Source organism: Branchiostoma floridae, chromosome 6 (genome assembly GCF_000003815.2).
Source record: "Branchiostoma floridae strain S238N-H82 chromosome 6, Bfl_VNyyK, whole genome shotgun sequence".
NCBI lineage: Eukaryota > Metazoa > Chordata > Leptocardii > Amphioxiformes > Branchiostomatidae > Branchiostoma > Branchiostoma floridae.
The window spans coordinates 6,590,825-6,605,771 of record NC_049984.1 but is presented as its reverse complement, the minus strand read 5'-3'; the positions used below and the strand labels follow the sequence as shown (position 1 = coordinate 6,605,771).

General features: G+C 39.7%; 1 protein-coding gene across 4 annotated transcripts in view; it reads left to right on the top strand.

Moving 5' to 3' along the window:
* The window catches only part of LOC118418693 (puratrophin-1-like), a 125,666-nt gene that overhangs the window by 24,143 nt on the left and 86,576 nt on the right, over positions 1-14,947 (top strand). For 2 of the 4 annotated variants that reach the window (XM_035824742.1, XM_035824740.1), the window contains exon 2: positions 12,893-13,093. In XM_035824742.1, the coding sequence (XP_035680635.1) occupies positions 12,893-13,093 (201 nt within the window). Of the gene's footprint in view, positions 1-7,154; positions 7,293-11,247; positions 11,302-12,892; positions 13,094-14,947 lie in introns of those variants that run through there. The other 2 variants (XM_035824741.1, XM_035824743.1) reach the window with 2 other exon arrangements.

Here is a 14,947-nt window from a genome sequence, read left to right as displayed (position 1 = left end):
GCGGGCCACGTTTGTCTTTGAAACCAATTCTTGAAATTCCATGGAGCTGTGATCCTTCCGTCTTGCTTCGCCTCCAGAATAGCCTTCCCAGGCGGCTGGTTTGATATGGGCTTTATTTGGGGCTGATGACCGAACAATGAAACAGTTCAACATGTACATTGTAACTGAGATTATTGGTGGCCAATTATGTAGAAAATGAGAGCTATCAGATCAGAAAATCATCATGATCACCTGGAATGCACCTGTGAGGTACATTTAGATCTAGCTCTTCCAGTATGACCTGTCCTTCATGACAGACATAAGAGCATAAGATTATCTTCAGCCCCGAAACAGTAATATGAAGCACTGGCCATGGAGCCTGCTGGGTAGGCTACTCTGCTGCCCTGTTCTTGCACCCTGTTGTCAGACCTTGCCAAAGACTCCAGCCAGAATTCTCAGACATGTGCATGTATGTGTATACACCGGCCATGTCACCCTGCACCTCCGTGCGACTCCTTGAAAGACCTGGAGAAGGACTCCTTGAAGGACCTGGACAGAATTCTCCGGTCTACATGTGAACAAGGTCACTCTGCACCTTGGTGCAACAACTCCTTGAAGCCGTGGCCCCTTACCTCCCCACCACCCTCGCATTCTTGAGACATAACGTGTGCGGGGTAAAAGCGGCTTGAGACACCTTACACCTATTTACCACTGACCCATTTCTCTGGGTGGCTGCCCTGAGTGCTGTAGTCATTCCACCTGAGCAAAGGAGCAGCACGCTGAGGGTGTGATAGGCTGGAGGCATGGTTCAGGGTGAGCAGTGGTTTGTGTACAAAATGGATCAGTCATAGATCTGTTTTGAAAATTATGTCATAAGATATCAAAATGATGGACACCTGCAGCAAACTATACCTTAGTGTTCAAGTTTTCCTGGCCATGTTGTGTCAACTGTTTTGTTTCCTTGTTTGTTTTGCTGGTTTCTTGAAAAGTCATTTAATGGATTTTAAGGAATTCTCCTTGTAGGTTCTAATTATCTAATAATCCACAGAAAGCTTCTTGTGTACCATGTGAGTGCTGTACTCCCATCTGATAAAGGAACCATAAGGCAGATGTTTCTTACCTGGCAGGTATTGGTTTAAGGGTGAGCAGTCATTTGTATGCTAAGGGAATTAATTAGGGATCGGTTTTGTAAAATCATGTCATCAGATGTCAGTATGATTGGCAGCTGCAACAAACTACACCTCTGTGTGTTTATGTTGGATGTACAGTTATTGGATGTGTTTTTAGGTTTCAATTCAAGTGAAAATGTTCTATACCATATCCATTTATTTCTTTGCTTGCCACCAGTACTTGTTTTTAGTTTAGTCTGTACTGAAATAGATTTTTGGAATTTTTAAGGATCCCTTGTAACTTCCCTGTTATCTTGTCAGAACACTTTCCCTTCCTTTATTTTGTGTAAGACGTAGGGTATGTGAAAGTTGCTTGGATTACCATTCCAGAGTGTATTAGCGCCTTTTCTTTAATTTGTTTGTGCAAGACAGAAAAGAAGCAACAGGGGCTCGGCTTACCTGACTCAGCAAGTTTCCTTGGTTGCCATGGCAACCAAGGAGCTCAAGGTCGGGAGAACACTGGGAAGGTTTGAACCAGATCCTTTAAGTGATGTGTGCCCCCATCTCAGGTGTCTTAGGAGAGCGCCTGTTTGTCTTAAAGGTCTTGCTTTGTGAAGGGATTAGATAGAGGAAGGTTACAGACCCACATGGCCCTGGAGATGGTCATGCCTTGACTGGAGTGAAAGGCTAAGACGTCTTAAAAAGTGGAGCATCTTGGAGGAACTTTCTTAGTTTTGGTAAACACCTGTAGATGCTATAAACAACAGTGGGGTACAGACTGGGTCTGACATACATATTTATATTCATGTACATATTCATTCATATCCATTGACATGTATAGGTATGACTAATGACCACAGGTGTGCCATGGCAAAACTACAGGTGTGACAAAAGTACAGGTGTGACAAATAACTGCAGGTGTGATAAAGTATTACAGGTGTGACAAAGAATTGCATGTGTGTGACTAACAACTACTGTATGGGTGTGATAAACAACTACAGTACATGTTTACACAAGAAAAGATGGAGATAGTAGACTTCTAAATGATTAAGACCAGTGAGTAAAACCACCTTAATTTATCTTAATAATTACTTCCTTTTTTAAAGTATTGATGTGCATTAGGATGATTTTTCCCATCATTAAAAAGAGAGAGAAATTTCAAGAGTGTTGCCTACAAAAAGTAGTGCTAAGAGGTCCATCACAGGTGTCAACAGACATGTTCTAGGAGTCAGAAGAGTGATAGATGATGTTAGGAAGTAGAGGGTTTGAACAGACACGGTTAGTTAGCAGTTGGTAAAGGTTATGCACAACCAAATGGTACGCCAGTTAGATGAAGAATTCTGTAAACAATGGATGAAAAGAGGAGGAAAAAGGATGATGTGTTTTTTTGCCCTCTTCCCACTTGTGCTGTTGAATGATTTGACCTAATTATGTCCAGACATACTAAAGAGAAGTACCAAGCAGAACAGGTGGACTCTTTAATGGACCTGTGCAAAAGTCTGACATCCACAAATATTTTATCAAGGTTTGTATGTTGTTAAAAATAGAACGAGGTGTTTGAAGGCACACCATCTTGTGCTGTCCTATCCAGGGCTTGAAAAAGAGTAATTTGAAAGTGTTTTTGTAAATAAGTTAGTGTGTGACTGTATGGATTTCTATGTCCCATACATTCAAGATACTAACACTATTTGTTTGGGTATACAAATATGAATCTGTTCCTTTGTATGGTCATTCGTTCGTTCATTTGTTCGTTCGTTCATTTGTTCGTTCATTCATTCATTCATTCCACATAATATGTTCATTCATTCATTTTCCACAGGAACAGAATGGGAAGGAAGCGTTTGGATATTATGAGTTTTTTTATTTGGTATATGAAGTTTACAAGGGTTTTACTATCTGGTAGTGTCCATGAAAGCATAGCTGACGGCCAGTCTTGTTTCTCACCAACAGTATCAGGTCCAGACATGCCCTGCCTGTGTCGAACTCGTGTATCCCCTAGCAACTACTCCTGTTGTGCTTCCACTGGATCTGATTGGTCTCATCTTTAGTTTAGATGAATCTAATCTAGTCTTATTAGGTATTTTTACTGCATTCTTGAATTTCTTCTAAGAATAACAAAGAAGGCTGTGAATGATGTAGAAACACAACCTTGAAGTTTTTATACATTTCTTGGTGGTTAGTGTCACAAGGACTCACAAGCACTTAGAGAATTTACTTGAAATCTCTATTTTGTGTGAATCTTACAGTTCTTTTTTTACTCCTTCTGGTGTAATTAGTGAGCTAGATAATTATAGCCTTGAAGCTTTTTGTCTTCTAAATTGTTTTTGCAAAAATACCTCTTACAATAGGGTTAAAAGTCCAGTCGTTCACCCGACACAAATTGATTTTCTGTGAGGGCAACATTAGTGCAAACTTGCTCCTTGAACCCGTGACCCGCTCCACATTGTCAGGTAAACACCTCTTACCAGGTGTATTCAGACCAGGTGACCTCTGGGGCACAAGGAACAAACAACTTAAAAGCTCCGACTTTCTTAAGAGCCCCTGTACACACTGGTCAGATTAGTCTTTATGTCCAGCCCCGCTTTTTAATCCATGTTTGAAAACTTCGCGAGGTCGGCGTTTACGAACAAACAGAACGTGGGCAGAGAATGTCGGGGTAGCTACGGAAACCAAACAAAAATGAGAACGTCGGTTATCGATGCAGCTTTGAAGTGCTGATGTCACTGTGTGGCCAGATTATGGGAAATCCCATATTTGAAGGGTTGTAGAATTGATGAGCAAAAGTTATGTCAAGTATGTAGAACTAATTAGAGAATACCTTTTATCAGTAACTGTAGTACTGAATGTAAAAGCTATTAAGTAGGTAAAAAGGTGTCCCAATTTCACAGCAACATTTCAGTTTCCTTGATCTAGGAACTGACATCTACGTCTGTAATGATTTGCAAACATCAAACAAGTTCAGTCAAGACTATAATAAACTTTGCCGCATGACGATAACGCTATATATAGATTATATTACTTCTAGGATCAGATTAGCACTCTATGTTGAATTATCCTACAAGCAAACACTTAATATTGTTGTGGCTATTAAAGTTTCAATTATTGGAAACCTAGACCGAATAATTAAATTGACAAATGGTTGTGAACAAACGAAGAAGTGAATGGAGGGTTTGCTAAATGACATAGAGCTGACTGTGTGGTAGCCACAAAATAACTTACTAGCACAGTGATCACTCAGCTCGGAAGTATTTTGTTAACAATTTAATCTAGTCGCTTATTTTTAGAACAAACTTGTCTGTTTTTGTAGGTTATAGCCATAGAAACAGGTCAATTTGTCTTTTCCAAGTCAACTGCACAAATCCTAAACAATCAACCTCCAAAGTGTGAAGGCCAATAAATATCTACTTTGTTCTGAGTCTGGGTGACAGGGTTTAACACTTGAACAGGCATGGATGGTAATTGTGGAGTAGTAATTCACGGATTTCCCAGAGCAGGTATTTCTGAGTGTTGGGTAACTTATATTAGCTTAGGTTAGTAGGTACCATCCTAGATGTAATGACTGCTGGATGAATCTTTCTGCAGATTGCTTACCATGTGAAAAAAAGTTTGAGCCATCATTACTATAGAAAATAGTACAAGTGAAAAAATTGACCTTTCAGTTATTATGGAGAACGGTACCCAGGCTACACTTTTATATATCGCTAATTTGGACCTTGAATGACAGGTAGTGTCAAACAGATGCAAATATATTATTGATGAATAATTTTTCAATCAGCGATAATATGTGTATGTGTCAAACCTTTTGGCTATAAATACCCACAAAGTAAAGTAATCGTGTTAACTGCGAACCTCATATTTCGTCCGTAGATGGTTACTTAAGAGAAGTTCGACATGTTTGAACTTTAGAACAAATAATACTTCATCACCTACTTGACCTTCAAGCAGAACTTGACCTTCAGGTAGGCAAGGTCGCAAAACAAGACTACAGAATGAAATAAAAGGTGTACCGAAAGGCGCCAAGTTTTGAGCTGTTTTGTACTCGCATGAAACTTAAAGGTGGGTTTATAAGATTCTTAAGTTTCTAGGTTTCCCAGGTAGTCCCAATCCTGTTATTTGGCTCGGTGCTGAAATGTACAAATCGGGTAAATCTCCAGGAATTTCTGCTATTTTCCCAACTAATTAACTGTTCACAGTGGCATGACGTGCCAAGAATTTGAAGCCAACTAAAAGCTATGCCTGAAAAGCCAGAAACCCTATGTATTTCTGCTAATCCTTATAACTATATTATGTGCCAAGTTTTTGAAGCTCTTGAGACTTGAAGTCTTTCCAGTCCTGCATGAGAAAGTAAGGAACTTTGATTCAAGCCAGTAGGAAGTGTGTTAATGGGCATAAAGAGAGGCAGTATAGGGTTGTGTACCAGTCAAGAGGGGTATGGGGGAACTAGAGCAGAAATAAGAGGATTGCGCAAGGAGAAGTAGCGCAGATTTTTTCCCTAAGCCAACTTAATGCGACCAGTTATATCCTCTTACATTTATGTCATGCTTTGCCTGTTACAGGCTTTTCCTGTGATCCTTTGCTGTAACTAGTTGGAATATTGTTCAACTCCAATCTGTTAATAGTTGTTTGCCAGGTTAATGTGTTTGGAGTGGTTTGTTTGTTTATTTTTCCATGTTTTGACAAACAGATCAATGAATGAAGGACTTGAGGTTTCGTCTTGCGCCTATCAAAACACAATTTGTGAAACTCACCTGAAAAGTAAGGACCATAATTAAGAAAACTTAAAACTTGTTTTCTGTTTTGGTGTGATTTTGTCTGTGTGGGTGTGTCAATCTTTGTACTTCTGGTTTGTTTTATCTTGCTAGCCCTTCCCTTCTCACCAAATCCTATATATACGTACAAGTCCAACAAGTTGTGAGTCACAAGGGAAGATCCGACCATCCCTGCGTAGGTGGCTTAAAGTGTGATTTTACACTTCAGTGCAGAAATTGATGATCAATGTTCTCTGGGAACTTCGGAGTTGAGTTCAGATATGTTAAAAGTATACCCTTGTCATGTTTATAAATTTTACAGTATTTTGCTGGTCGATCTTTCTATATAGATAGTCTCAGCTCTTCAGTATGTAGATGAGATTCGACAGATGTGAGTTGTTCATTAGATCATTTGTAGACAATTAGAAGTTTTGGCCTAAGGGCTGATTGTTCGTAAGCTGTTAATTACAATGAATAAAGAGAGCGTAAGGAAGTATCTGCTCTGTCTCTTCGTGACAATTGCTTAAAACTTGGTTTGTAGTGTTCGACTAGCGACTAACTTTTTTGCAAGCCATCGAAGACCAAATGTCCTACTTTTTCAATAGTGTGGGAAAGTTGTGAAAATCAGCCAGAATAAGTAACATGTTTATCAAAGGCTTTGGAAGCATTTTACTGAATCACAGCTAATTGAATAGTGTTGCTTTCTTTCTGCTCCATTTGAGATCACCACTCCCTTCTGTATCACAATGCTGTAAAATTGGCCAATCATGTCCACATGCCCACCTTCCGTTTACTTGTACGCTTCATGCTTGATTTAGCACTGGAACAATGCTTAGGAATAGTCCACTGTTTTGTAGGGCAATTCATTTATTTAGTAGAACATCCTAGCAATTTACGCAAACTTTGATAATGCGTATATGAAGAAGGTATTCCTCATTTGCATGATCTTTAAGAATATTGAAGTACAAAATGTAGTATGGGGTATTGTCTTTGTTTATATTGTCTGTTCCTAAGTGTCAAATGTCTTAGAATCCCCCCCTTTTAAAAGCATGCCCTGAACCAACACACCTTGTCCCAGTTCTCATGCACTGGCAACATTTACTTTATCAGAGTGCACAAATCCGTGAGGAATTATTTGGGGGAACAAGTCTGTACAAGAATCTCTTCAAGACAATGAGAGACTGTCTTTAAGGAGCTCCTGGTGCTTCCGTTGCCTGGAGGGGAGACCTTAAGGCGCAAGTATGACCCCAGAGGAGTCTGACACACCATTAGAACAGGGAGCCTAACCTAACCTAACACCCACATGTTCGGGGCAGTGGCAGGATTACTGTGGGCACTGGTGGACGTGTCGTGGTTGGCAGTACGTTGGGTCGGTCGTTTTGTCCTTCGGCCAGTCTTCTGGGCAAATTTTCTCTTCCGAGCAGTCACAAGGAGGTCCAGAATGTCAGGTCCAAAGGTGAGGTATTGGGGGCTTGTCTCCAGATGTATGAAATATTTTCATGGATGCTTGAGAAGTTACAGTTGGTGATTTGTTGACAAGATAAGGTTGTGTACTTAAGGGCCGTTGTGTGTTCATTAGATCAAAGCATTGAATTTTGAGGTACCAACATAACCAAGTAAATTATGCAGCCATTCATTGTGCCACTTTATACAGGTTTCACTGTTAATATCTTTTCATTTTTTGTATATTCATGTGTGTTGAAAATGAAAAAGCGTCAATTTTTTTTATTGTATTCATAATTATGTATGGACTCAAAAGACATTGGGTTTGAAAAGTCACTGTCAATTGTCATTCCAACTGTAGAAAAAAAACATTTTCCCCTATAAACTTTACAAGTTCAGTATGTCTGTCAGTACATTACAGGAAGTGTAGGAAGCTGCTCTCTTGTGGGACCAAACAGTTGATGTCATTCTTGGCAAGTACTTGAAAGAGTTAACAGAAACCTTGTGTGAACTCAACACTGATGAGTCACCATGAAATCTCCTTTTTTAGATATGGTAAACCTTTATTTTGACATTTAAGACCTAACAAAATCAGCATTTGTAAATTTGATACAGACAAGAAAAGTCTATTTGGCATCCAACTGTAATTAATAAAAGTTGTTGTTTACTTAGTAGTTATTCTGATAGTATTATGATTTGATGCTCAGTTGAGAATGCTTCTGTAACTGAGAGTATCATAACCTTGCCTACCATTAGTAAAAGTGTCGTTTTCCTCATAGACCGGAATATATCCCATTAAATGAAAGTGCAGAATGTTGTACACTTTTCATAAGAGGGTTGTTGTATAAAGGCCCTTAAGTGTGGTACACAGGAGAAACAATGGAGGGCCTAAAGTGGACCCTTTCTGTTACTTAGGACCCTTTTATTGTGCTAATTGAGGTTTGATGTAGGAACAAGTGGAACAAGCAGGTGCTTTAGAGAATTTTATGGCCTCTCTAGACTGGAAATATAATCTAGTGTGTGGTAGAACAAGTCGTTACGCATAGACTTTTTCAGCACAGATTATATGTAGAATTTTTACAGCTACTGTATTGTTATAATTGTTGTATCAAGTCTGGGTATTGCTTTGCAGCCTATTCTAGTCATTTACTTTGTCTAATATTCCATGGCTCACCAAGAGACCATGTCTTGCAAAATAATACACGTTAAACAAGGACAACAACAACAACAACAAGCAAGTAAGCTATAGAAAATTAATACAGGTAGTACTACCATATTAATAAATTTCAATCTTTGAGTTACTGGTAGATTACATTGATAATTATGATAAAATAAAGGTTAACTTTTCATCAGTCAACATTAGGAATGATGGCATATTTTATCTTCACAAAATACAGTAATTGAAAATGATACTGGCTGTATAAACTAAGGGTCCTCTCTATCCCAGCTTCCTGTTGGCTTCTTGAATTTCTTGAGAAAATAATAATATCAGGTGTATTCAAAGGAACCTGATCTATATCTTGAAGATAACTTTGATATGTCCCTTGTTCCTCAGGAAGTGAGTGTGGATGGTGAGGTTTTGTACCCAAAATAATGGAGATGCCTTTGTAATTGAGCTGATGACAATATTTTCCCCAGAATGTAAAGTGATGGATAGTTTTACATGTCATACATACATCAGAGGAAACAGCGGTATCACATGTACGTTTTCCCTGACCCTGCATTCCTAGGAACTGTTTAATAGCCAGCAGAGATCAGCCTAGCATTTCAAGGAAAGTATTGATACTAATCTTATCTGGACTGATTGATTTCATTGTACTTTGTCCCTCTTTGTTCTTGTTTAGGCTACAATGATGTAAAAGATAGAGTTTTTTTCTTGTTCTGAATTATGAAAAACTGCCCCCCATGAGTTGTCATCTGGGGGGGGGGGGATCCTCTTCTGATTAAGGGGGGAGGAGTTTATTTTCTGCCCCTCCCCCTGTATTGTCTCCTTTTGTTGGGTAGTCTTTCTTGTAACACTGACTTCAACAGCACTTGCGTAGAGAATACTCTGTAAAATACCAAGATGACACGTTGTCAATCCAAATAAAAAAGACCCTTTGTGTCGTCAGTTTAAGGTGTTTATCTAAAGTAGGGAATCAAGCAAAATATCCAGTAGATTGTGTAGAAAGTCTGTTCGACTGCTCGGTGATTGTGGACAAAAGCGATGGCTACAGTGGCGTCTGGATAACATCAACGCGTGGAGGTTGGCTAAGCCTGCCGCATTTTTACCTTCCGCTACTGTAAGCCATGCCGAACAATGGACGTCTGTTGATAGGAAACAACCTTGTGGAAGAATATCTTATGGCAAATCTTCCCCTTTAGGGTAAGGCTGTAACAAGTCAGTTTCCATGCTCTTGTACTTCCCAGTGAGATGTCAAAGTCAAGGCAAAGTGTATTTTTATAACACCATATTAAATACATTTTGAATGCCAACATCTGAAAAGGAAGAAGCATCTGTCATTATAACTATGACTTTTTGGGTTTAACATTAGCGTAACAGGAGGGCCTTGAAATTTAAGACCTTGAATTTGGTAAGACTTGAAAATTTGGAGTCTTGAATGTCTCTGCATCACCTGTATATCCAGCTTGCGCTCTTCTCATACAAGCTCACTTGGCCATGTAACCGCCATGCTTAACGTTTGAAAGCTGAAGAATTTTGACGATGTCTGTGTGAAATACAGGAGTGAAGTCACCTTATTGTGTAAACATGGCCCCACGAATTAACCCCTGCCCCGGGCAATGTTACCTGTAGACCCATGTAGGCAGTCTGTTGGTTGGTGGTATGGAGCACATGTACAGGTATACTCTTTTACCTGCAATGCAGACGCATTAAAAAAAATTATGGCTCTTAGTGGCAAATGCGCAGATGTTGGCACACTGGCACACCAAATCCGCACTTGTTTTTGGCTCCCCTTTTGACATATTAGCTGGTCACTCCACCATCATGGTGGGTATATCATGTAAAGTGCCTTTCCCAAGGGTACTAGGTCGGGGCATGGCAAGTATCGAACTCTGAACTTTTTTAATCAAGGAGATAGATGACAGTAGCAGTGGATAGCTTTTTTAAAGAGGATATTAAAGGTAGCATAGAGGAAATGCTTACAATATATGTCTATTTCATGTGCTCTACATTTATTGACTCTGCCCTTCTGTCTTAAAGAAGTACAGCAGTTCCTTTCAAGTTTAACTAAGACTTACCCCTTCTGTGTCTGCCCGTGACCTTCTGACCACCACACCTCCAACCCGCCCTCTTTTCTAGTCCTTATCTCATAACCGTGTTGTTGCTCTTATTATCAATCACAATAATTTATATCCCCATATTTTTAGCCACATTTGTCAGCATAGTTATAAAGCTAGCCGTGAAAGCCTGTCCGAAGCTTTACAAAGACTCTTCCTCGCTTTTTTCTCGCCTTTGTTTCCTTAGTTTACTCAACACTTAACGCATCATCATTGTCCGACCATTAATTCAAGTCCTAATGTTGACCAAGCACTCCAGAATCAGTTTTCCACATATCTCGTGTTGATCGTGTCTTTCTCCTGCTCTTTTTTCCCTCGCCCTAATTCAAAGGACGAAATTCCTGCGGTATCAGAATATATTCACATTGTTTCGTGTGCTGTTTTTGAGCCAATAAATTCTCTTTAGTGTTGTCGGGTGCCTGGATATGAACAAGGCCTGCAGCCTGCACGGAAAGCCGTACAAATGTAGTTTACATCTTGTTAACACAGCTCAAGAGTCGCCCATTGAGAGGCGAGTTAATGTGTTACCTGACATACACACAGCCGGGGCGGCTTTCATCTCACGTTAGGAACCATTCAGGAGCACCGAGCTTGTCCCCGTCTGTCTGTAAACTATTTTTGGATCAGAGAACCGCTTTGGTTCACAGATTCTCACAGTGAGTTCCCACCACGGATGCTAGCGTTCCCGGGCAGGGCCCGGCAGGATGGGAAACTCAGGTTCGTCTCACCTGAAGGAAAATAAGGTAACACCTCAATTATGGTTTCCTCACGGAAAGGTTACACGAGAGGCGCAGCTCGCAATAACATGAGGAGTGAAGACAGATGGTTCAGTTGCCGTGAAGTTCATGCACTTGCTGAGTGGGCTGCTTTTCTCCTGGCCTTAACATCTGTCACTGCCTGGTTCTGACAGTACGTTGTTCTTCTGACATGTCATGACACTGTGTGCTTTCCCAAGTTAGTTGCCAGGGAAGTTGTAAAGTTGGGAAGTCACGACGTTTCACACGTGCGGGCCAATACCTCCTCACCTGTGCCAATATTTGGACTGTTTCCTGTTTTGTTGTTTGATGGCCTCGTGGTCGGAAACTGTTGGCCCTGTCACTGGTCCATGTTGACTTTTCTATTTTGGTATTTTCTTCTTTGTTACTATAATGGCTTTCGTACATCTGGAAAGGATGTATCTGTTTAAAATGTCAGTCATCAGATTAAACTTCAATTTGTAGGTGTAACCAAACATTGAAAGAAAAATTAATTTTTAATCTATTTGCTGTATAAACAGTAAAATGCTGTTGGGTTAAATTCACAAGAAGGTCAAAACCAAGCCATTAAATATCTTGAAATTCCGTAGTTAAAAGTTAAAACATTGTACAAGTGTACAGGTTTGCTTTTAAGTCTGTTGTAATTTTGTGTTGAGTTAAATTCACAAGAAGAGATTGAAATTTTTGTTTGTACAAATAAGTTGTATGTACAAATATGATGATTGAATATTTGCAGTACTGAGTACAATTTTGGAATCATGCAGCAGTATAATGAAGTTAACAGTATGTTTCTGTGTGGTATGATTCCCTACGTGCCCAGTAGCACTGTCATGTTCTATATATACATGTGATATGTCAGAGTGATCCCCCACATGTGCCCTGGTTATGACCTCAACTTGTTACAGCTCTTCACATGTTGTCAAATTATACTGTGTGTTTTTTGAAGACATCATGATTGATTTACTGGATTACAGTGCCATTGATGTGTCTCTGACAGCCATTTCTTCTGTGAAAAATAAAGAAATTTAAGTCTATATTCTACTTTTTACTGCCTTTGATTTATTATACTATGTCAAAAATTCATGTAAGGGGTGTCTAGACATCTAGGCAAGTGCACAAGCTGCAATGTTTTACAAATAAATCATTCATTCTTCTCTCATTCTCTCAGTTAGAAGGGTTTTTAAGCTGAAATTTTGTTACCAAAATTGTTGCAATGAATAGTGAAGTTTCGCCCAAGTATGGATGATAACGTTGTTACAATAGAAATTAATTTTTTATTGAGTAAACCTTTCAACAGAGATTGCAGATGACCAATAAGTACTGATATGTTAGCATGAAAGTTCATCTGTGTTGGTAAATGACATTATGGATAAACTAAACTTTGACTGACCACACTAAATTTGGGGTAAGTCCTAATTAAGTTAGTGTTGGTTTATTAAAGTTTAGTTTATCCATAAGCACTGATATGATTGAAGAAAGATACCTTCATTGTAAATGTACTCATGTAGATAACAAAATACTAAGTGCATCATTCTATTGTTCCAAATGAATAATCTAAACTTGACCTTGTGTTTTCCAGAGTTTCCTGCACGACCTTGACAGCTCCATCCAGCGCACCTTGTCGACGCTGTTCCCGCCGTACCACGCCACCGCGCCCCTCCTCCTCGGCCAGGTGTGCCAGATTGTGGAGAACCGTTTCCGTGGCGATGGCATGACCTTCCTGAGCGACTGGCTCATCCCAGCCAAACCCGTGCTGCAGTGTGTACGAGAGGAGGCCAGGGTGAGACTTTGTTTTTGTTGTTGTTTATTGGTGTTTATTGGGTGGGTCAACTACCCTCAATTCACAGCCAGGGGCTGAATTGAGAGGAGCTTACATCGGCAGGGCCAAATCGTAAGGGTCTGGAGCGAGCTGCCATTCGACGCCACTCAGGTGACCTCAATACACCTGTCACAAGTGTCTGGAGCGAGGTGTTATTTGGCTCCACTCTTTTGACCTCAATAATGACAATATGACAGTAAATGCGCCAGATGTGGCCATGAGATTGAAGGTTTTATTTCTTGTACCCAGTCCACACCAGTTTAATTTGTTGTTTCTTGGATTGTGACAATCTCCTGCTGAAGCATCATTTAGGCACCAATTTGTATTGATTTCATGGAGAAGGTGATTGAGTGAGTGATTGAGTGAGTGAGTGAGTGCTAAACTGGAAGATAATTATAAAATCTGGGTCTCTTTCGTTTTTAGCTCTGTCCTCTCGCTAAAGTTTTTCTTAGAAATGTTATAGAATTAGGGTTATGTGGCCTCAGTATTAGATTCTGCCTTGCAGTTTCATGAAATATGCTAGGGGGCATTACATTTTATTAACTCCATAATTCAGAAATTAACTGTGAGTATGATTGACTGGATGTGGGACCAAAAGTAGTTCTTAAAGGATTTTACTGTGCTGACTGGATACTTCTCAATCAATAAAACTGCAATATAAGAAGGTGGGCAGTTATACTTATAAGTTATAGATACCTTGGCAAACATTTAGCATTTCTCATACTTCATCAGTGCAAAATCTATTCTTGGGTTGCTTTTGGGTCCTTGGTCAAATGTTTGCTTTGCAAAAGGTGAGAATATGGTACCAAGATGTGGTCCAGTCTTACAAAGAGATCCTTTCTTCCAGCCCACTAGCCCAGGTGGCCCAGTGTCTATATAACCTGTGCTTAATTCCCCACAAGGTTAAAGCTCCATTACCTGCGACAGGTGTGTTTGGAAAGGATCACCACAAAATGAGTCTTGACCTCTCGACCTCTAAATGTCATAGGGAGTTACCTGGCCGAGCAGATGACCCCGACCTTCAGCGTACATACCCCGATTCTCCCCCAGCTGTTTGGAAAATGGTGGCTAAAACTTATGATTTATTAGGTGATAGAAATTTGATGAACCTGGGAAGAGCTTTAGGGCAAAGGTGGAGTTTTCTGTGACCCTGAATGCGGTAGGTGCACTTAGAGTGATTTTAAAAGATGACCAAAGACTGTGAGAATGTGGTGGCCTTAAAACTCCTGACCTTTTCATTAGCCACAGGTAATAGTACCTTAAATCAGTATAATGATAGGTTTCTCAGCTGGGTAATTTGTTATCCTATTACTGTCAATTGTTATTGTCTGCTGGTTCTTTTCTTGATTTGAGCATTTTTTTCTTTTTGATTTTTTTTTAAATGTTGAAAATCTCTCTTCAGGAAATGGTAACATGCATGATTGTTGTTTTTGACTGGACTGTTCTGGTAATGGACCAGGTGTGTACCAGCGTCAACAGACAGTTGTAAACAGATCAGATAGTGATACATTTTGCCTCAAGGGAGTGAATTGTATTTACCTTATCTGTCAGTCTATGCATGCCAGTTTTTATTTTTTTCATTTATTTAGTTTTACCTAGCCTCTACCAGGCTCCGTGGATCGGTAGAATCATTATCCTCACCATCGTGGTGAGGAAACGTACTCTTCTGGCCGGCTAACTCCCCTAGCGTACTATAGATTCTATTTGTCCAATTTCTACAATTAGACCACCGATCCACGAAGCCTGGTAGAGTCTAAGTTTTACCACATATATGGAAGAATTGACATAACTATTACCTTTTTAAGATGTTAGCCT